The sequence below is a fragment of the Lathyrus oleraceus genome, chromosome 7 (assembly GCF_024323335.1).
Source record: "Lathyrus oleraceus cultivar Zhongwan6 chromosome 7, CAAS_Psat_ZW6_1.0, whole genome shotgun sequence".
Taxonomy (NCBI): Eukaryota; Viridiplantae; Streptophyta; class Magnoliopsida; order Fabales; family Fabaceae; genus Lathyrus; species Lathyrus oleraceus.
The window spans coordinates 112899861-112924274 of record NC_066585.1 but is presented as its reverse complement, the minus strand read 5'-3'; the positions used below and the strand labels follow the sequence as shown (position 1 = coordinate 112924274).

Genomic DNA, 24414 nt, shown 5'->3' with positions numbered 1-24414 from the left:
AGTGAAAATTGAAGACTATTAAGGTGTTTAGATGGAGGATTTTGGAGGTGAAGAGAGGACATTATTTTTTAATTAAGGAAGTTATAAAATGTTTTTAAAAATGAATTAAGTGTGATTAAAATGTTATAGGATCGTTTATCATGTTATTCTTTTAATTTTAAAAAAAATCTCAAACATATAGCAAAATATAGAATTAGCATTCTAAAGTTCACCCCTCTAAAACCATACTCCCAAACATCCTCCCATAATAAAGGCAAAAGAAATTATGCAAAACAATCTTCCACAAGAGCTACAAGTTCTCTAACTATATAACTTGTAAAACTTTCAAGAATAATAATCAACCAATATAATAGGATCTCATAACACCAAACAAAAAAATAAATGTTGTAAGTAATAGATGGGATTTCTTTTCTTATCCTATCCATACAAAAAAAAGGATATAATAGCCTTTTTAAGTAAAACAGGACCCCAAATTTTGTTTCATCACACAAAACAGTTACAAATTCAACCGATAGATAAGCAAAAGACTAAAATGCCACTCCAACATAGAGGAGGCATAAATCACAAATCATGAGATATTATGACCATTCCACAAACTAGAAATTTCAATAAAAGTAACAAAGCATTAAGGGGCTCACCCCGGTACAAAGGTCGCCCCTCTCGATGATCATTTAGTTGGCACGGCTTTTGAACACATCAAGACCGATCTCAGTTGGATCAGTTGCCTGCAACTCAATCTGAATACCATCAAGCTCTCTCTTGAATCTATCTTTGGAGCTTGCATAAATCATCTTGCTTCTAACCCTTCCTGTGTCAGGAGACCTTCAAAAGAAACCAACATGTTTAGATAATAATCAACACCAAAGCTACAACATTAACAGGAAGAATCTAAACAGAACATCACCATGCAATGAAGAAAATCCTGCTTTTGGGGACATTGCCTTCAGTGATAAACTCAAAATCATAAACAGCATAGCGAGACTCATTAGCAGGAAGGCAAGCAGCGAAATCTTCATAGCCTTGGGAGGGCTCACCAAGCTTCTCCACAATGACTTGCTTCTGAGCCTCCTCAATCTTGTAAATTATGAACCTGTGTGTCCTTTTCGCCTTCAGCTCCATAAACTTCAACTTGCAGTCATCATGGACCGCCATACCCGATGCCGCATTTGCCTGAAAAAAATTGCACACACATAACCGACATCAAAAATAGCTTGATCCAAACCGGATAACATTTAGTAATAACACTTCACAAAACTAAAGGCACAAAAAAGCGCTTATTTCAGCTTATTTCTCTTCAAAACAGCTTATAAATACGCATTTAATTAAACTAAACAGAATAGCTTTCTTAAATTGTTAATTCAAACAAACCCTAAAACTTATAATTAGCTTTTTAAGAATTAAAAAAAAAAACGAAAACACCTTTTTGCACATCATGTTTAGGTAATAAAAATCCAAATCACACATAATACAGTCCAGAATCACGCAATTAGAGCAATCATAAACCAAATATTACCTTCTACATCCTGAAAATGGAGGAAAAACATGATTTCCACTAATTAATAAATAAAATAAATAAAAAAATATAAAAAATAATTGATTCAACTTCAACTTCATCACATAACGCATCTATTTCTCAGAAGATAAGATCAAAGATAATCACGAGAAACAACAAAGTAAAGCGAAATTGAGATCAAAACCAGATCTGCGAAGAAGAAAAGCAGAAAGAGAAAGAGAAGAAACTGACCATAGTTGAAAGAGACGAGCGATCGATGGAAGCGGAGGAGGAAAAATAGGAAGAATCTTTGGATCAAAGAACTCAGAACTGAAATGGTGTTTTGGGTTGCGTTGAGTTGAGTCAATCAAATAGATGAAAAAAGGAAAAAGATTTTTTGGAAACTAATTAAAATATTCCTTCAAAATCAATTCTTTATATTAAAATTAAAATTAAAATTAAAATAGTCAATTCAATACTTGTATTTTTGAATTTAGGACCACTATTTTTTTTTGTTGCAAAAGAGAGTATTCAATGGTCGATAGAATAAGAAGATTTGTTTTTGTTAATTTTGATGAACATTTTTCAAACATCTATTTTCATGGAACTTAGTTTATATACACCGACCACTCTGTAATTTTTTATTTATATATTTCGGAAAATAGATATGTTTAAAAATATTCTAATTAGAAGAAAAAGAAAATACTACTGTAGTCTCAATTGATGAAAAAAAGTATATAAATATATTATTCATAAAATTTGAGTTAAATACATCAATTTTCTTTAATGTACTTTAAAAAAATAGTTTAATAATTTAAATTAATAAAAATTTATTTAAAAATAAATAAATAAGTTATCTCAAATTCAAATTCTCACATCAATTATTTTTAATTTAAAGATAGAGAAAGTATTTATTTATTACAATGAGAGTATATATATTTTTTAAATAATTAAATAGTAGTATATCTTTATTGTGTATATTAAAGTAATGTGTCAAATGGATTTACAAAAATTACTCTATATTTTCTTTAAAATAAAAAATAAAAAAAAATCAACATTGATTTAGTGCATACCAATTCTTCATTTTCCTATAACAACAGGTTACGATACAGCGCATGACTTCCACAAAAGTCCCCTTTTGCACGTCCTTGCTGTATAAAGTTCAAACGCCAAAGCTAATTCATTTTTTTTACACAAAAAATTATAAATTACAAAAATATTTAAATACTACTATGTAGTAAGAGTTTTTTTTATAAAATAAAATAACTCTCTTTTCTAAATAAAATTTCAATCTAGTCTATATTCCCCAAAAAATCTCCAATTACCCTATTTTAAATCATTAAAGGGCATTTTTTTTTTGTTAATGTATCTTTTGAATAATAATTTCTTTTGTTATGTTTAGTATATTTAAAGTCTGTTAACTATTTTATTTTTAAATGTGACATTTTCCTTCAACAAAATAAAATTATCGAAATCATGTTTTCAAGCTTTTAAATTTTAAGGATTTTAAATGTTACACAAAGAGTTATACTATTGTCTATCATTCGAAAATAATTTTCAAAAATTTATTTTTAGACGAAGACTCAACGTCACATCTATTTAATAGGTTAAAGATTTGAACATAGCTCTCTAAAAAGTCACGAGTTTGAGTTAAACAAAGATGGACTTTTAAATAAAGTCAAATTTATTATCTTAAAATCAAAGGGTAAAGTTGTTAAAGTATGAGAATTTCAAACTAAGACAATGAAGTCAAATGATAATATCATATTAAGATGAAAGGGTTGAAGGGTCAAATGATGAAGAACTGACGTATTTAATCAAAAGGATCTAACACCAGAAGAAAGTTTCCATAAGAAATTCTCAACCTTATAGAGGATCATCTCCTAGGACTAAGAAGGAACGATAAAAGGTCTGATTTGGTTGCACCAAGGTAGGACACTTCAAAAGTGAATGTCCAAAGCTTCTGAAGAAGAAACTTAAATGTTGGAACTTCAAAGGAAGCAATAAGAAGGGTTTTAAGACAACATGATATGATTCTAAAGAAAAAGATGATGATTAAGACAACATGATATGATTCTAAAGAAAAAGATGATGATGATGATAATGAAGCAAATGTAGAATTGATGACTATAACTTTTTCTAGTTAGCAGGATACATATGATGAAGCAGAAGATGGTGCATTTTTAAACTTATCTCAATTTGAACTCATTTCCACTCTAAAAGATATGATAAACAATGCTTAAAACAAATCAAGTAATTTTAAATTTTGTAAAAACATTACACCCTTTTACTTGGAAAAGAAAAAAAATGTTTTGAACTGGGAGATTAAGAGTTTGAAAATTGAAAACTCCATTTTAAAAGAAAAACCTCAATCATTTGTACCTAGCAGTTGTAACTTAGTAAAATATGAAAAAAAAATTCAAGATTTCTTGACTAATGTAATATAGATAATCAAGATGATTTTGAAAATCTATGGAGTTAGTGTTGGTGTAAGCCCTAGAGGCCAATACTTTTAATACTTGTATGGAATTATTTATTAATAATAAAAGGCTTTTTCTTTATTATGTTTGTTTAATAAAGTCCCTAGAATAGCTAGTCCGTTTAATGTATCAAGTATGACTTAATCATGAGATCCCATTAGACATAAGGACACTATTCTTAAAGTATCCGTAGTCAAACTTTATTGTGAAGTGGGATAACATTAAAGCATGAAGACTATTATGTTTAGAGACTGATGACCACATCTCATGGATCATGGATAAAGAGTTATCAAGTCTTAAACATAGGTATGAATATTAAGAGTAATATTTATACTGGATTGACCCGCTATGAGAATACTATATAGAATGTTATGCAAAGTGTCATAAGTTATTCTCATGGTGATAATGGTGTATACCACCCTTCGACTTGAAACCACTATGGACCCTAGGTGTATAGTCGAGTGCCTTGTTGCTGATCAAACGTTGTCTGTAATTGGATGACCATAAAGACAGTTGATGGGTACTCCACGAAGCATGCTAAGGGACATGAGTGACCTAGATGGAATTTGCCCATCCTGCATAACAGGATAAATGTCTATGGACCCAATATTGAACTGGACAAGGATGACACGGTCTATGCCTTGTGTTCAATATAGACATAAGGGCAAAATAGTAATTATACACATAATTATTATCACAGAAGGATTTGTCAGATCACATGACATTTTCGTGTCTTGGGTAGCAGTGATGTGTTGCTAGATACTGCTCACTGTTTATTATGTTAAATACGTGATTTAATATAATTGCCAATGCCGCGAAAACCTATAGAGTCACACACAAAGGACGGATTGATGAGAGATAGAGTAATTAAGGAATACCGTAATGTACGGTGCCCTTAAGTGAATTATAGAACATCGTAAGGTACGGTGTACTTAAGTAGAATGCGAAATATGGTAAGGTACCACACGCTTAAGTGATTTTGGCATATTATAAGATATGGGCCATATACACTTGAGTGGGCTTTTTAGCTTGTAACCCACACAAGTGGTTCTATAAATAGAACCCTTGTGTAGAAGCATTGTCACACTTGCAATTTCGTCTCTCTCTCTCTCTCTCTCTCTCACTCTCTCACTCAAAGCCTTCATTTGTAGTAGCTAGCACTGAGATTGAAGGAATCCGTTCGTGTGGACTAACTAGAGGCGTTGTCATCGTTCAACGTTCGTGATCGCCACAAGAGGTAACAATTCTATCACTGATCATGCCCATTCGTAAGGATCATTAAAGGAGAAATTTTAAATTCCGCTGCGTTTTGGATCGCCATTCTCCTTCAGTTAGCAGGAACAAAATTAGAGGCATTGGTTGTACAAAGGATGCCCATGTTATTGAAGTTCATACCCCATAAGCACCACCCTTTATATTATGCTCATGTTACTTGAAAAGATGGCACTGTCACATATCTTGCTCAATGATAAAAATTTGTAAGCAAGAAACCCTCTAGGACTAACCCTAAAGGATCCAAGCTCTTACTTCTATTCGGGGCAGCCTGGCATCTGCTCAAAGGGAATTGGAGTATTTGCACCCTTAAATTGCTATGTTGACTCAACAATTAGGTGACTGTACGAATGCTACCTTTAAGGTAGTTTTGCTATTGTTTGTGAATGTTTTGCAGCAAGTGTGGCATTTTCACCGTCCTTTGACTATCTCCAGGGATCAAATTCGGTAAGATCAAGTAGTCAAAGATGGAAGATTGTTTCTCTGTGGAAGTAGCCATGTCAACATTGATATTTTTATATATGTAATGAAAATGGAATACCTTATAATAGAAGTATATATGAATATATAGTGTTAGTTTTTATGAATGAAATATTTTTTACCTGTTGAATGTGCATTTGTACAATCCTGAGTGCGTAGCTCTGAATCTTTTGCAGACTTACAAGGTCTTCCCTCAAAGCTTATTGGATTTCACTAAGACCGTGCCCGAACAATGGTCGGTTCCCCTTCCCCTTACTAGATGAAAACCCGGTTAGAGATAGACATGTGACATCTATAATGACTAGCTACTAGAGGGTGTAAATTGTTATTGCCCATGGAGAATTGATTGCTTTAGCTAGACGTATAAAGTGTCTTCGACAACACCCTTGAATTTCGGTGGGGAATTAATTACTTTAGTCGGATGTACAAAGTGTCTCTAGCAACACCCCTGAATTTTGGTGGGGAATTGATTGCTTTAAATGGACCTCTAAAGTGTCTCCGGTAGCACCCTTGACTTTTTGTAGGGAATTGATTGCTTTAGCTGAACATAAAAAGCTTATTTGATAACACCTTTGTCTTTAGGTGGGGAATTGATTGCTTTAGTCAAATGTACAGAGCGTCTCCGATAACACCCTCGTCTTTAGGTGGGGAATTTATTTCTTTAGTCGGACATACAAAGTGTTTTCGACAGGACCTTTAACTTTAGTTGTATCGAGCCTCGACCTGTAGTCATACTTCACACTCATCGTTAACTTGCACAAATAGAAAGAAACGAGCATTTTAAAAAAATTGTATATTTTATTTATATAACTGTAAAATATTCTTGCACATAAAGATGATGGTTATATAATCAAAATATTTAATATAAGAGACAGAGAAAACATAATCAGGCAAACTAGCCACTGCTTATTCGTTTTGCTAGTCTTTATCGGTCTAGCCACTTTTGGGAGGAAAGATGTTAATCCTGCTGAGTTTCCCAGTGAGGGAAGCTACGTAGATATTCATGGCCACATGCTCTCCTTGATCTTTCTAGAGGGCTTGCTATTTCTTTTTGCCCCCTCTAGGTCGGAGCTGATGGTAGCCGGCTCTCCCTATAGGTTGTGATACTCCAATTTTAAGTGCAGTGACTAGGCTACAACGTCTAGCTGGCTGCAAAAGGTATTCCCAAGATATAGTTGTAGACACTCTTGTAGGGGATAACAAGGAATTGTGAAGTGACCACTTGAAGTTCCTTCCCATCTCCTACGAATATCGTCAACTTTACAGAACCCCATGGACGTGTGCTGGTTCCATTGAACGCCTAAAGGTTGAAACCTTTGAATGTATATAAGCCGACCTTATTGAGGCTCATCTTCTCAAACAACTTCGAGTATATAATGTTGCAGGAGCTGCAACCATCGATGAGAATATGGGAAACATCAAACTGCCCCACTATGCGGTGATTACCAAAGGAAATTTTCATTAGGGACACCTCCTACTTTCTCTGAGTGCCAAAACCCCAACATGGACCGATCTGGAACCTTTGTCGATGTACTTGCATCCTTTCTGTAGACATCCATCATTTCAACGATCTTTCTCTTCATCATCCCTTTGGAAGGGAGATTTTCCCAGGGCATTCCTCCAATGATGAAGGTGATGCACGAGCGCTTCCTTTATAGGCCTCATTTCTTTCGTTGCTAGTCCTGACATCTGAAGTTCTCAAGGGAGATTTACGTCTAGGTGATTCCTCTATGTCTCTCCTGCCCCATTGAAATACTCAGACAACCGGCCCTTTTAAATCAGACCTTAGATGACATCTTTGAGTTTGATACAATCATACGTGTTATGGTCGTGATTCCTATGGAAGCGACATTACTTTGACTTATCAGTGCGAGATAATTCTCTAACGGGGTAACGAAGTCGGATCGCTACCTTTTGAAATTCAGTGTTGGAGAAGTTCTGATAGATATTTTCCTGAGATACCATCAAGGGGCGTATTTTTCATATCGTCCTTGCATTCCTCTATCAGATTCATCTCGACGCTGATGGAATTCCTTCTCGGTCGAATGACTGGAATGGGTTTCAACCGAAATAAGATTCTCGAAATGTGTCCTCGGATTCTCCTATAGGAGCATGTACTACTCAACCATGGTAAACATCTCTTGAATGGTCTTTCTTCCTTCCTATCTTTGACTGAAATGGATTGTCCCTCAATAGGACATTCTAAAAGATCCAACATTGAAGGTTCTCTCTAGCCTTGACTTCGATAGCAACTTATGTGAATCGGTCTTTGTAAGACCACAAGCTTTCCTTTTTTCCTTGGACAATCCCGCTCAAAGTAGCTTTAGTCACAAGTGATTTGTTTCGAGTTATGAAGCATGCAGAGAACCACACACACACACACACACACACACACACACACACACACACACACACACACACACACACACACACATATATATATATATATATATATATATATATATATATATGTGTGTGTGTGTGTGTGTGTGTGTCCAGGATGTAATACTACCATCTGGGAGGACATTGAACCACATTATGGTCGGTCTAATAAGATTAAATTAAAATAGCTTGCACTATATGCATCATCAATACTGAAGTAATTTAGTCGGCCATTGATGAGTTGCACGTGCTTGTTGGGGTCGCCTTTTCCATCATATTTGCCTAGCTTATTCAACTTCTCTATGGACTTTGGAAAGTCCTAAGAACTAGTGGATGCTTTGGTTTTACATTTCCTAACCAAAATTTTGCTTGAATTAGGGGAGTAGTGTGACTACCCTGGTCCCCTCCCGGGCTCTGGGTAGGAGTATGATGCTTCTTGCGCCTAAGTTAATCTCTTGATCAAGGATCTTCTTCCTTATTCGCCTCAGATGGCTCTAGGATGACAATGTAAGGTTTTTGGTAGCAAAATGGAAGTGGAACACGAGGATTGATCGGAGCAACTTGAACAAATTTGGTTATCCGTGGAGCTTGGACCAGATCAAGAGTCAACAGTATAATACTCTAGGATTTGTGACGCCTTGCGGAGGAGGCATATGAGGTTGATCGATCACTACTTGAGCTGCAGTGGAAACTTCACACAGAAAAATGGATTTGCGCGTGACAATGAATTGAGTAGCTTTAGATCTAACCATCACTTGAAATCGTAGAAACTAGAGCTCTGTAAATTCAAAGAGTTAGAGTTACGATGATGCTTTATTAAGTCGAAATATGATGGATGTTTACATTTGATTTGGAATGCTCTTGAATTAGTGACTTAAGGAGGTTATGAGTTAATGAACTGAAGAGTGAACATGAAATCATGGAAATCGTAGGAATCATAAGTTGATTCCCATAGTGTTGGTGTAAGCCCTAGAGGCCAATACTTTTGGTACTTGTATCGAATTATTTATTAATAATAAAAGGCTTTTTCTTTATTACGTTTGTTTAATAAAGTCCCTAGAATAGCTAGTCTGTTTAATGTATCAAGTATGACTTAATCATGAGATCACATTAAACATAAGGACACTATTCTTAAAGTATCCGTAGTCGAGCTTTAGTGTGAAGTGGGATAACATTAAAACATTAAGACTATTATGTTTGTAGACTGATGATCACATCTCATGGATCATGGATAAAGAGTTATCAAGTCTTAAACATAGGTATGAATATTAAGAGTAATATTTATACCGGATTGACCCGCTATGAGAATACTGTATAGAAAGTTATGCAAAGTGTCATAAGTTGTTCTCATGGTGATAATGGTGTATACCACTCTTCGACCTGAAACCACTATGGACCCTAGATGTAGAGTCGAGTGCTTTATTGCTGATCCAACGTTGTCCGTAACTGGATAACCATAAAGACAGTTGATGGGTACTCCACGAAGCATGCTAAGGGACATGAGTGACCTAGATGGAATTTGCCCATCCTGCGTAACAGGATAAATGTCTATGGGCCCAATATTGAACTGGACAAGGATGACACGGTCTATGCCTTGTGTTCAATATAGACATAAGGGCAAAAGGGTAATTATACACATAATTATTATCACAGATGGTTTTGTAAGATCACATGACATTTTCGTGTCTTGGGTAGCAGTGATGTGTTGCTAGATACCGCTCACTGTTTATTATATTAAACGCGTGATTTAATGTAATTGCCAACGTCGCGAAAACCTACAGGGTTACACACAAAGGACGGATTGATGAGAGATAGAGTAACTAAGGAATACCGTAAGGTACGGTGCCCTTAAGTGAATTATAAAACATCGTAAGGTACGGTGTACTTGAGTAGAATACGAAATATGGTAAGGTACCATGGGCTTAAGTGATTTTGGGCATATTATAAGATATGGGCCAAAATACACTTAAGTGGGCTTTTAGCTTGAAGCCCACACAAGTGGTTCTATAAATAGAACCCTTGTGCAGAAGCATTCATTACGGTTGCATTATTTTCGTTTTCTATCACTCTCTCTCTCTCACTCAAAGCCTTCATTCGTACCAGCTAGCACTGAGATTGAAGGAACCCGTTCGTGTGGACTGAGTAGAGACGTTGTCATCGTTCAACGTTCGTGATCGCTTCGTGGATTTGCATCAAAGGTTTTGATCGTCACAAGAGATCTGCACCAAAGGTTTCAACCGTCACAAGAGGTAAATATTCTATCACTGATCATGACCATTCGTAAGGATCTCTAAAGGAGAACTTTTTATTTCCGCTGCGTTTTGGACCGCAATTCTCCTTCAGTGGTATCAGAGCCACTTACGAAACCATGAATCAGATAGCTGTTTAATTTCTGTATTAATATGATTAAAAGACAGAATGAATCAATTAATTAAACGAGTAATTAAATTTGGCATCATGAGTGTACGAGTTGGATGATTGATGTTGACTATGCTTCGGAATCCGACATTAGTATGGTGAAGCAGCGATACATCGATCGTCCATAGGTTACGCAATTGAGACCGATCAACTTATATATGATATAAGTAATCCTAATGCAAAATACGGTATATGTGATATATTGTTTCTGTTTCGTTCATTCGAACACTAAATGATTGTTTTCCTTTGAGTGATCAATGGTCATTTGCTTCGGAATCCGATATTAGTATGGTGAAGCAATGACCTGTTGATCAATCATACTGAATCAACAATCGAGGTGTGTTTGACGATATGAAATTGGCGCATTAGGGTTGGTGACGGCGCAAGGGTTGTGCCGTCAAGGAGTTGTGAATTTAGGGCTTTTTGGAAGAGGTCCGTAGACTGTTTCAAAGTTCTATTAGTTTGGCCGCGTGAAGCTCGTGTGACGAGCGTAACAGGCGTAACAAACTGAATGCGTGACGGTCGTAACACGCCCATGACGGTCGTCACACTCACATTGCCTGTGACGGTCGTCACACGCCTGTGACGATCGTCACACTCCCAGAGTCAAAATTTTGGGGTTCCTGTTTTGTGACTACGCAAGGGTTGTGTTCATGCAAAACAATGTCCATTTCAAATGAATTGTTCATTAAAATTTTGGACAGGGGCGCTGCCCCTTCAACCCCGCAAGGGCGCTGCCCCTTGACCCCGTCCACTGATCGGGCAACGGAACCCCCGGCTAACTCTGCGTAGTGTGATCGGTCGCCGAAATTTAATTTGGTTTTAATTAATTAAAGGAATTAAAATTTAATAATAACAATGTGTTTATTATTATTGCCTTGTGGTGATCAGTTATGGCCTTAGTTGTCCTTTATTTTGTTTTGGGTTTTTAAATACGACCTGCGTGTCGTGCCTCTCCTTTTGATCTCTTAATGTAACTTCTTTCCTCATCTCAAACCCTTGTATGTTTTGGTCCATTTTGGTAAAATTCACATATGCATGTTTTGTACATTGGACTTTATGACCAGTTTTCATTAATTTCCCATTTCCAAATGGATTTTTGTTCAACATAACAATTGTTCCTCATGTCAAGACCTTTCCAACCATTACCCACAAGGCCATGTTTCATTTTGATAAGATGCACTTTCGAAGAGGAGAAAGTTTGGGTGCAATTATGGAAACATTGATGAAACTTCTTGCACACTCCAATTCAATTACATGTACACGTCCATTTCAGCTCAATTACATTTCAGCATGCCAAATCATTTGCATTTGGGCCTCCCATGCGCCTGTACAGGCCCATGCATGGAGGCCCTCATCACACATGCACATGAATTTTCCATGCCTTGCATCAACTTTCACTATAAATAAGCATGCTCAGCTTCATTTATGATCAACCTTAAGGCGCCTTATATACTGCAGAACTCAATCCTCACCTCACTCAAAAGGAATTTTTACATTTCACTTCAATTTTTCAGATCCAATTTTCAACTTCCTTGGTTGATTATTGGACTCTAATTCCTTAGCCTAGCCCTATTTCCATCTCAAGAACAAGCTGCTATCAAGAATTGGGAAGGATCGTGCTTCATAGATCTGCATTTCAAAGGTTGTTGATCAAACTTTTTTCATTCAAAACTCACTGATTATAGCTCCTTTCTTGTGTTTGTTGGCTCCTCTGAAGTCCTTTCATAAGAGGCATTTGAATTGTGTATTTAATTTCACGAATCCATTAAGTTCAGATTGAACACCATGATTTTCTCTCTCTGATTTCTCTTCCTATGAGAGTCTAGAGGAGAAACCAATGGCACAGGGGTGATGTACATCACCCCAGCTTTCCAATGATATGAGGATCGCTCATTTTCATTAAGATTTTATGACCTGCAACTTTCACCGGAATTCATGTACTCGCCGGATAAGACGGTGGTGTACATCACCGTCCCTTTGCTAGATTGATTATGGACCGTTTGATCACATCTCCAGATGTAATCACAACCTTCCAATGTTATGGCCTTTTTTAATTCAATGTGTTTCTCAGTTGACTGGAGACCATGGTGAGCGCGCGCGCGAGGATCCTTGGATGTGCCACCTCATTTAATGAGGTTGATCCAACGTGCCTGGTTTTTTCCATTTTTCTGAATTTCTTTTTTTTTCTTTTATTTCCTTTTATTTCAAAAATTCATAACTCTTTCATTTTAATTCCAAAAAATATGGGACCAATTGCATTGTTTCCCTTTTTAATTCTAGTTTCTGAAAATGATTTTTAATATTTTTTATTTTTTTCATTTGATATTTTTTGTGAATTTTCTCTTTTCTGGTTATTTTTAATTCATTTTAATTAGTTTCCAATATTCAAAAAATACAAAAATATTTTCCTAACCTCTTTGAATGATGATGAATCTATGAAAAATATTCTCATCAATTTATTAATTGATTTGCGATTTTAGTTCAATTAGGTTATTTTTTTATTCATTTTTAATTGTTTAAAAATAGTTTCTGGTTTCCAAAAATGCTGAAATTTTTTGTCAAACTTTGTTTAACCTTGTTGAACTTAGGATGATCCATTTGGACTTTTTCAAGTTGATTTGAAATGGATTTGAAGTTTGACCTTTAATTGTTTATTTTAATTCAAGTATTATTTTAATTCTCAAAAATACCAAAAACATTTTATTTGTTTCTTGACCTTTAAGCTTCATTTTGCTTCTGTTTACCATTGATTGACTTTGATTCCATTCATCTTTGGGCAATGTACTTTGCTTATTTCATTTTGATTTCAATTCATGTACATTCTTATTCATCTTCTTCTTCATCTTTTTCTTTTTGATCAATGAGTTAAAGGTTGGTGGTTAACCTTGACATATGGGAGGCTTAACCTTCCTTGATTCAAATCTAATTCATCTTGATCAAAGATCAAGTGAATGGCTTTGCATTAAGGATAGGTTGCTTCTTGGTCTAGCAAAAAACCTAAATCAATACAAGATCATTCTTCTTTTCTTTTGGGATGGCAAGTTGTAGAAGCTTGGCTTACTAGTCATGGTCTCTAACTTGTGTTTGTTGCCTATAGTTTTATTGACCGGCCTCAGATAGGTGTGACTGCTACATTAGTCCACTTAAGATTGCTTAACATAACGCTAAATTGCCTTATGGCACACTAACACTAACTATTGGTCATTAACTTTTAATTCAAGTCATTTAATTCTTGCAATTTACTTTTATGCAATTTAATTTCTTGTTCATTATTCATTTGCTTTTGCCCTTTGCTCACTTGAGCTCATGTTTATGTTAATGCAATTTACCTTTTGCTCACTTGAGCACATAATTATGTATATACTATTGCGCTTGTGTTTTTTTCTTTCTGTTTGTGTGAACCAAATGCAAAATGGACAAAAGGACTTAGACTTTAGGACCCTTACCTATGCAAAAATGGAGTCAAAGAGCAACTAGACCTCATGCCTTTAGAATGATATAAAAGAAGAAAATGTCAAAGAGCAACTAGGCCTCATGCCTTTAAAATGCTTAATCTTGAAGATGAATTAAAAGGACCAAATTTCTAAACTCACTCTTGTCCATTCTTTGTTTGCATTGTAGAACTTTTTGATGTGTGTGTTCTTATGTGCTAGGGATCCCAAACTTGCCAAGTAGAAGAACCATTGTCATGAGCATCTAAAGTGAGAGATACAAAAGCCATTGGAAGATTCCTAGGAGCTTGAATGGTTGTGTGCTTGATTGCTTGAGTTATTTGCTTATTGCTTGCTATATCCAAAGGAAAGGGAACAACTTGGATCATCCCTATGATCTCAAGAAGGGAACTCTATTGTGGTTTTATTTCTCTTCCTTCATCTTTGCATGTTTAGGACCTTAACCATTCTTCTTCTTCCCTCCACTCTAACCCAAGTCAAACTTTTGTGCAAACATTAACATTGTTTTCAAAAATTAGAAACCTAAGCACTATGCTTTTGATTTTTCAAACTTCTTTTCATAACACTTATTTTGAATTAAATTCTAAGTCAACTTTGACCTTACTTTGTAAATACTTTTCATTGGTAAATACAACTCACTCAATTGTTTTTGTGTGGTTTCAATGACCACTTTCTTGCTAAAGTTTTTCATAAACATTAGCTATTAGGTTTGAGTTATCCTTGAGGTTGATATAATGCTCACCTATATCCTTAGTGATGGACTATAAGTCTTCCATGCTTATTATAGGGTTAAACCCTCACTAGCATGTTGAAGCTCTGCTCACATGGTGGATTTATGGTTTTAGGTTAAGTTTTCTCCCTTTGATAACAAAAGACCTTAAGGCTTTGGACCAATCAATTCACCAACTTCTTTTGAGATTTTTACCCCGAACTACGAGGTTTTGATCCTAATCTTTTTTTTAAGATGGTACGTAGGCAATGAGTTTATCCATTCAAACACAAAAATTGTAAATAATTTATATATTCTTCTCTCATCTCCCCAATCATGTTTGCACAAATAATTTTTCACAAATACCAACCTACCTTACAACATTGTGAAAAGGGCTCCCTAGGAGTACCTAGGATGTTTTGGGTGCTTAAAACCTTCCCATTGCATAACCAACCCCCTTACCCAGATCTCTGACATTTTTATTAGTTTTTGATTGGATAAAACTTCTCGGTTTTTGTTCGCTTTCTAACCTTTCCTTTGGATAAATAGAAGTGCGGTGGCGACTCGAATTGTATGATTTACTTTTGATTTAGTCAATAAATCTAAAGGTAACGAATATCCCGCTATACAACTGAAAATATATTGTCCAAGTTGGAATATTTTATAATTTAAATATTATTTAATTATTATATTCCAATAATATATATATATATTAATTATTTATCAAATTAAGAGCCTTAATTGATTAAGTGGTCAAATAAATTTATAAGGCTATTTAGATTCTATTTAGTAATTAATTAATTAATTAATTAATTGGATATGAGCTCAAATATGAGTGGATGTCAGGATGACCTATTTTGGAATAATGAGAACCCTAGTTGGCCATCATCCTATATATAGGTTATGGTCTCCAATATACCGTACACAAGTCATTTATCTTTTCTCCCCATCTGAAGAGTATTCAAGGTATTAGGAGTACCGATTGAGGAAGAACCATACAAGCCACCAGACAGGGACGGAGCCAAAAATTTTGAACAGTGGGGGCAATGTATTAATATATAAAATTATATATATATATATATATATATATATATATATATATATATATATATATATATATATATATATATATATATAAATGAAATTTATCTCTAAAAAAATATTTATTAATTTTCTAAATTTTTTATTTTAGTAATTTTCTAAAAACAATTTTCAAGAAAAATATTTATGAGATCATAATATATTATGATTAGTTATATGATTTTTTTATGAGATCATAATATTAATATAAAATTCTATAAATCAATTTTTTAAAAAGGTTTAGGAAAAAACTATTTTAAAATTATAAAAAATACACAATTCGACTATATTTTAGTCTAACATATTTTGATTTAATTATTGATATTGAAAATAAAAACTCACATTAATTTCGAACAGTACCCTAAAAAATATTTATATACTTTATGATTTTCACCTAATTTTTAATAATATATTCATAACAATAATATTATTTCAATTGATTTAAAATATACGATTTTAATATAATGTACTATTTTGATTATATATATATATATATATATATATATATATATATATATATATTGGTATTAAGGTTTTTTTTTAAACATAATGGGGGCATTTGCCCCGATGGTAACACATGTCCCTCCGTCCCTGTCACCAGGTGTTCGTTGTTTGTCTTCTAGTTTTTAGGATTACCACCAACAAAAATTTTGTCAATAGATCCAATTATTCCTGAAATCTCTTCTCTCATATACTAACATGTCGTAGATCCTATAATTATATACATGTTCGTATTATCTATTTTATTCCGCACTAAAGTATTTGACATAATATGTATGTATATGTGTAATTGTTATTGATTTAATTCCAACACTAACATGTAAAACTTTACTGAATAAAAATCATTACCAACGTCCATAAGATCAAAATCGCTAATAAGATTCCACGTAAATGCAAGTTTTTACTTCATAGTCTAGTAGCATAGACTTTACCCAAAATCTAAATGACTAAGGCCTCCCTCCAACACTCACCTAATTATTTAAATATACTATCATAAATATGGACTTGGGGTAATAACCTATTTCTTTTCTCATGTTCAATCTTAACAAGGGTTTGTTGAACAAACCTGTATAAAATCGTCATTATGTTACAACTTTCTTATTTTCTCAAAATTTATTGGAATTTATTTATCCCGCCTTAAGTGGTGGAAAAACACCGTAAGGAATTCTGAAAGTGCCCCTTAAAATCCGGAAGTGCATTTCTGGAGGCACCCTTTTCACACCAAAACATGTCATAAGTGATTATCATCCCATATTTTCCCAAAAACTTAGTTCAAAAATGCACGTTTGAATTCACCATATACACACCCCATGCATTTCTCAGTCTCAAGCTTCTTCCTCAATGTCGGTCTCAAACTTGGAATTAGCTGGTTTGTAACTTGTAAGGCATAATTCGTACCATTCATTCACAAGGTGAAACCCCAGACAATAAATTTTGACTTTGTTTTAAAGATAAGCTGATGTAATTGTCAGTGTATTATAGTTATACTATCATATTAAATTTTATATAAATTAAAGCATACACTTATCAAGTAATATGAAAATTCCATATATAAATGAATAAATCTAAAATCCATAATAAAGTTAAAATAAATTATAAACGATAATAATGCTTGTTTTAAGCAAAAATTCAATGGCCAAATACTATATATTAATGTGTATGTTAGATCCTAGGAGGCCTTGTTCTTACACTGTCTCCCATACTTCATTGTCGTGCGTGCCTCATCAAGGATGACATCTATAATGTCGCTCACTTCAGAGCCTTCTGAAAAAACTCCTCTTCCTGCCTAATATCCATGATATGACGACATCTAGGCAACACATCAACAACATGATCTACAATAACATGTTTCTCCTCTAATATCTCCTGATGATTTGGTCTAGGTAGATCTCCCAGAGAATCTGATTTCATATAAGGATGTGACACCCTAAAATATCATTGAATGTAGCCGTATGCAACACTCGAGACGTTATGAGTTAGGGTACCACGTGCCTTATCCGGTACCAGATGATTAAGGAAATCATCATGCATGTCATCTACATCTCTGCGTGTCATAATGTGAGTACCGGAATCAGAGGGGTCTTTGAGAACGAACTGCATGTAGCCAAACTTCTGCATGACAGACTCAGGCAGATGTGGATACATCAAACGTGACTCGCAAGCCAACCATAAAGAGTAAAAGGTTATGTCGTCCAAGAGACGCATCTGACGGTGATCGGTGTACACCTGGAAATGTCTATCTTCTACTACCAAGCGGTCAAGATACACTCTGAAAGACTCTGTCGTCTGATTCCGTCTGAGCGGGGCGAATGTAGAAGTATATGACATATCCTAAGTGTAGGTCAGAACATATAACCAACCAGATATGCGTGGCAAGTGCTTGAAGATCCAAGCCTGAAAATGGTATATTGAAATTATTAATAATGGTGTAACTTAAGTGTTATGAAAATGACACAAACAATAAAAGATGCAAATATATTACCGTCAACAACGTACAATGAGAAAGGAGAAAAGATTATGACGCGTATTTGATTAAAAAAACATCTGAAGATGCATTTCAGTGAATTATACAAAGATGCATTTCCGTATTTTTTTAATAATCTTTAGATATGATTCAAAACAAATATAAATGAGATGCATTTCCGAATCCTAAAAATATTTTTATTTTTCATCAGGGTGGCATAGCAATCTTTAGGATGTGAAAAACAATTTTCAATTTATCAAATGGAATAAAATTGTGTAAACTAATCATTTACCAATTTATTCACGAGTGGTTAATAAAATTTTAATAAGCATGGTAACAATAATAATAATAATCAAAATAATAACATACAAGATAAAGTTAAATTTAAAATAGTAATAGAGAGACATGTTGACTATATGAACACAATTAGCGGTATAATTTGGGTGGCATTTGACCGAGTCTCAAGGAAAGTGTTTTGGACATGGCATAGAAACCCACAGAGTCCTAAACATAGAAGGATATAAAAACAAAACAAAATTGTGAATCACAAAACCTAACCAAACAATTTATATGAGCTGGTATGGAAAATATTGCACTCTTCAATAATCATGATATTACACAAAAAACATGAACATTGTTTCATACAAACTCCCATATAATTTTTGTTGTGGTGGTGCATGATAATAATTAATTAATGGCAAGTGGTAATGGTAGTAATAGGAACCCACAAGCACAAAACACATCGAGAAAGGTAATGGTGGTGGCTGATCCAACACGTGAATCAGCTGGAGCACTTCAATATGCACTTTGTCATGCTGTAATGGAACAAGATGAAATGATTCTATTGCATGTTGTTGAGAATCAAACTTCATGGCGCAATACTCTTTCGACGTTCCTAAAAATGCCTTCATTGGGAACATCATCGACCGCGTCTATTGACATTGGAGGAGGAGGAGGAGGCAGTAGTGGAGGAGGAGGCGGAGCTGGAGCTGGAGGATCTTCCGTGGAGGGGCAGGCCTCCGCAGTTGATTTTCTTGAAGAAATGAAGAATGTGTGTAGGGTTTCTCAACCTAAAATGAAGGTTCGCGTAATGAAGGTGGAAACAGATAATGGAAAAGATAGGGCTAATACCATTCTTTTACATACTATTAATCAAGAGGTTGATGTCATAGTTATAGGCCAGAAACGCACACTTTCGTCCACATTACTAGGGTAAGAACATAATTCATTACACCAACTTCTTTTGAATGAATCATATATTTGATTTTTGAATTTATATTGAAATGCGCAGATATAAACGACCCGCGGGAGGATCATTGAAAGGGGCGAGAATGTTAGACACGGCGGAGTATTTGATCCATAACACACCGGGGACATGCACCTGTGTTGCAGTTCAAAGAAAGGCACAAAATGGGGGCTATGTTCTCAATACTAAAACTCATAGAAACTTTTGGCTTTTAGCCTAACTCAGGTTTAATTTCATGCATTCACAATTGGGATTGTATATGGCATAAAGAAATGATGAGTTTCATAATTGATAGAGATTTAACATTTTTTTAGTTAGGCTCAATCTTCATTTTATTATTTTGAAACACTCATATAATTGTTTAATTAGTTTTACACTTTTATCTTAATTGAACCTATGTTACAACTTTGTTTTGTAAATGTAGTATAAACCATTGATGTTACATTAACCAGAACCACACAATAAACAATCTCGTTCATTAAATTAAAATTGATCAACTACATTGTAATAAAACATTCTTCACAGTACAAGTTTATGTCACAATCTCAGACAAATTATTTATGGTTCCTTGAAGGGAACATTACAGATTTGAATTCAGGATATCTCATGTGCGTCGCAATTAGTATCATATCACCAAAAATCCTTCCTTTTCAATGTGATCAACTTCCAACACATCATTTAAAGGAAAGAAACTCTCTTCATAATTCAAACTGTTATAATAAAACTCAGCACCAATATCATCTTCTTGAAGAAAAGCAACAACTCCACCAACACTATGAATCATTTTATTTGTAGCCATAAGAACTTGATTTTTCCAAACACCAACTGGTCGCTCTAATCTCGAAAACCTGCCTAAAGTTTGCACCTTAATCCAATACTCAATATCTTCATATTCATCACACAAAACCCATAAATCTAACCATTGTTCCATACTTTTACTTTCTGAACAAATCATCAAAGCAACAGAAGAAGAACCTTTATAACTATACACTGCAAGTTTCTTATAAACTTCAACACAATCCTTAGACGAATTAAACGGCATTTCAATCTTGCTAATAGCTTCGTTGGATGAATTAAAAGAGATTATCATTTCGTGACTAACCTTTTCATTCACCTCCATAGCAACCCAAAACAAAGTTTCTTTCACTGTCACAGTGTTCTCAGTCCAAAACAAATCTCCTTTCAAAATCAAATTTTGATCACAACCCTTTATTTCTCTCCACACCCCTTCACTCAACGAGTACTTTTCGCCTCGAATAGCATAATAACTAGTCTTTGTGTTTTGAAAAGAGTGAAACCTTACTACATAAAAACCATTACTTTCATAAAAGCCTATAAGACAATTTGGCGGCAAAAGCAAAGGTTGTCTTTGTTGTTCAATGATTCTTTTGGTTTGTTTTGTGGTTGGATTCCAAAGAAAAAGGGTAGAGTATTGGTCTAAGGAATAATGAGCAATACAAAGTAAGCCATTGCATGAAGATATGATCTTATAACCCATGTCGGAATTTGTGACTCTTGGAATATGAAGCTCTTTGAGATGTTTAGTTTTGATGTCAAGAAGAAATAGATGGTGACCACAGACATTGTTGGTGTTGAAGTAAAATCGGTCAAGGATTAGAAGTGGCTTTTTTGTTTTGGTTGAGAAAAGAAAGTGTTTTGGAGCTTCAATTACTTTTTGGATGAAGGATTTGAAACGGTTTTGAAAAGTCTTCATGGATAAGTCTTGTTCTAGTGTAAGGTTGGTAATGAATCTTGAAAAAGGAAGGAGAGTTTTATAATTGAATTTGATAGTTTTATTCTTAAATGTAAATGAGTAAATAGAGGGGGCAATTTGGAATACAGAGAGAGTGAGTGGCGGTTCTACTTCTAGCTCTGATAGAAGTGGAAGGGTTTTTGAGAATGTTCATTGGTAGAAATAATGAAGTTATTATGCTTCTCCCTATGAATTAATGGAGTAATAGTTCACATTGTTAATCGAAATTAAGTAATATGTGTCTCATAAAAAGTGTTTTATTTGCACTTTTTATTTGTCTCAAAATAATGGTCCTTTTACATTATCAATATAGTATTTATTATTATTTTTCCAGTATCATACCCTTTAAGTTGTTATACAAATAAAATAAATTAACTTGACAACTTAGTTAGCTTATGACATAAGTAAGTTAATTTCTTCATAACTATGTATTTAACTACCTACCAAACTAGCTGAATTAGTCCTAATAAACTTTTCCCCTAAACTAAACACAAGAATCAAGTAACTCAATCTAAATTAGACAACTCACACATGCCAAGTTTTCCCCTTAACTTACAAAAAAGACTCAAGTTTTAAGATCTTAGCTATGGGTATGCAATTCGATCTTGTGTGATGCAATTGATCAATTCAACCATTCATTTTCTTGTAAGGTCTTTAGGAAGGTGGTATCTCACATCTATATGTTTGCATTTATCACTCATAACAGGATTTCCGACAATTTAATTGAAGAGATATTGCCAACCAGAATTGCAATCTTCCTCTCTTAAGATTGGTTTTGTTGATCCAAAAATCGTATAAGCCAAATGTCATGGTATGCATAAGAGGACTCTACAACAAATTCAGCTTCAGTGGTAGAAAGGGTGATTATGGATTGCTTCTTATATGAATAATATATTGATCTTGATCCAAACCTGAACGCATATCCATGAGTATTTTTTTATCATCAAAGTCTCACTACTACAAAAAATACATTTATCTTCGGACACGAAGTTGATTTAATCTTGGCTACATAGGCGAGGTAACGAAGGACGTCATGAAAAGTGCTCTAAAATCGAGGGGATAGTTGAAATGGTCATTGGTTCGATCCCCATCAATAGATTTTTTATATTTTCAAAACTAGAGTCATATACCTCTTGGTTTATGAACAAAATTGAGGGGAAAGATATATTCTCTTTTTTAAATACTCATTACATTGTTTATGTTGGATGTAAGTGTGAGTGATTAAAGTCCCACATTGCTTATGAATGGTGGAATGTTGGATTTATAAGAGAGAGAATCCATTTACCTAACACCTTAAGATTTTGGGTGAATATGTGATGTCTCTCTCACTTGTATGTGGTGTCCCCTGTCATACCCTAATTTTCACCCTAAGATCCCATATTTCATTTGCATCTTTGCATACAAATAAGATCACATATTTGTCATCTCCCTCTCATCTTTGGGTTTGCCTTTTTGCAGGTATCATCAAACACTTCTTTGTTTGTGTTTTATCTTTGTGTTTATATGTTCATTACTTATTTAACCAATAATTAAAATAGCAAATATATGTCTTGTTTTCTTTAAGTTTATTATGCAAGGTATGACTTTTCATCAAGAGCATCAAGTATGGTTCCTCAGCTAAGATTTTTGTTGATTCCCCGAGTCAAAGTGTGTTCAACCATTGATTCTCAAAGGTATGTCTCTCAAAACATGATCTCTAAGGTCCTTAGACATATTTCAATCTCATTTTAATATTCGTCTTCTCTTTAACACTCTAATATTCAAATCATTTTCTAAATAAAACGTGAAGAAAAAGATTACCTGGATGGAATGTCCAGTCGTAATCCCGAATATTAGGCTCAAGCTGTAAGAGCTTGCCAGTCATAAATATTCGTCTTCACTTCCACCCTCTAATATTCAAAATCATTTTCTTAATAAAGTTGGAAGAAAAAGGTTACCTGGATGGAATGTCCAGTCGTAATCCCGAATGTTAGGCTCAAGCTGTAAGAGCTTGCAAGCCATAAATATTCGTCTTCTCTCCAAAACACCTGTAAATATCTCAAACCATCTTCTTAATAAAGTTGGAAGAAAAAGATTACCTGGAGGGAATATCCAGCCGTAATCCCGAATATTAGGCTCAAGCTGTAAGAGCTTGCAAGCCATAAATATTCGTCTTCCCTCCAAAACATTCATAAATATCCGAATCATTTTTCTTAGCAATATTGGAAAGAAACAGACTGCCTGGGTGGAATGTCCAGACGTAGTCCCGAGTATTAGACCCCAAGCTGTAAGAGCTTGTAAGTCACAAGTACTCGTCTTTCAAATTCCAAAATACTTAATTCCTATCTTAAACTCTTTCAATAAAGATGGAAATGGAACATGGTGTATACCATGCACTCCTGAGGCTAGGATTCGAGATGTATATCTCGCTCATCCAAGTTCTCGCCATCACTCAAAACACATCCAACCAATCAAACTCTTTTCTCGCCGCCGTGCGACTAATCAAAAACCCTTTTTTTCATAAATGAAAGATATATTGTCTTAAGGGATACAAAACAATGTTTCGGCCACGATTGTTGAGTAGAGATAAATGACGCTTTTCCGAATGTAGATTTATAAATCCGTTCGATGTGTGGTATACGTTCACTCCTCATCTGTTTTGGGTAAAACAATGTTTTTGTCGATTAATACAATATAGCTTTCGCTAAAAATCGACCAACAAACAAACATTTTTCTACCCAGAACTACGTAAGCCTTGATTTCTCTTTTGAGATACGTAGGAGCAAGATTTATGAATCTTGTCAGGCCCACTAATAAAAAACTTAGGTTTAGTCCTTCGTTAAAAAATCCAAAAACATCTTCTCTTTTCTTTTGATTCTATTTATTCTTTCCCACCTAATAATTTGAAAAGCCTAATATTTCAACTGACACTAACGCACACAACTAACCTAATGGTTCCCGTTGAGTACAACGGACGTGAGGGGTGCTAATACCTTCCCCTTGCGTAATCGACTCCCGAACCCGGATATTGGTTGCGATGACCATATCTTATCCTTTCCCTTTGTCTTGGGTTTTATCGATATTTCCCCTTTCTTTTTTAGGAATAAATAAAGTTCGGTGGCGACTCTGTTCAGTCCATCATTGCGAGCGTGCGATCGTGCTTCGCTTTGAAGTCGTATCCCCATTTTTCGAGGTGCGACAGAT

At 34.5% G+C, this 24414-nt stretch overlaps 3 protein-coding genes across 3 annotated transcripts; 1 reads left to right on the top strand and 2 right to left on the bottom strand.

The window, feature by feature from the left end:
* Nucleotides 1-378: 378 nt before the first annotated feature.
* LOC127106628 (actin-depolymerizing factor 3) lies at nt 379-2079 on the bottom strand. Its single transcript, XM_051043926.1, has 3 exons — nt 1745-2079; nt 905-1170; nt 379-822 (listed from the first exon to the last, which is right to left on the bottom strand). The coding sequence occupies exons 1-3, from the start codon at nt 1745-1747 to the stop codon at nt 672-674; spliced, it is 420 nt and encodes a 139-aa protein (XP_050899883.1). The 5' UTR covers nt 1748-2079; the 3' UTR covers nt 379-671.
* A 16729-nt stretch (nt 2080-18808) lies between these two features.
* LOC127106627 (uncharacterized) lies at nt 18809-19781 on the top strand. Its single transcript, XM_051043925.1, has 2 exons — nt 18809-19444; nt 19524-19781. Exons 1-2 carry the CDS (start codon nt 18927-18929, stop codon nt 19696-19698), a joined length of 693 nt encoding a protein of 230 aa, XP_050899882.1. The 5' UTR covers nt 18809-18926; the 3' UTR covers nt 19699-19781.
* Nucleotides 19782-19960: 179 nt separating this feature from the next.
* Nucleotides 19961-21367, bottom strand: LOC127106626 (uncharacterized). Its single transcript, XM_051043924.1, has one exon. It carries the CDS (start codon nt 21190-21192, stop codon nt 20104-20106), a length of 1089 nt encoding a protein of 362 aa, XP_050899881.1. The 5' UTR covers nt 21193-21367; the 3' UTR covers nt 19961-20103.
* Nucleotides 21368-24414: the final 3047 nt, after the last annotated feature.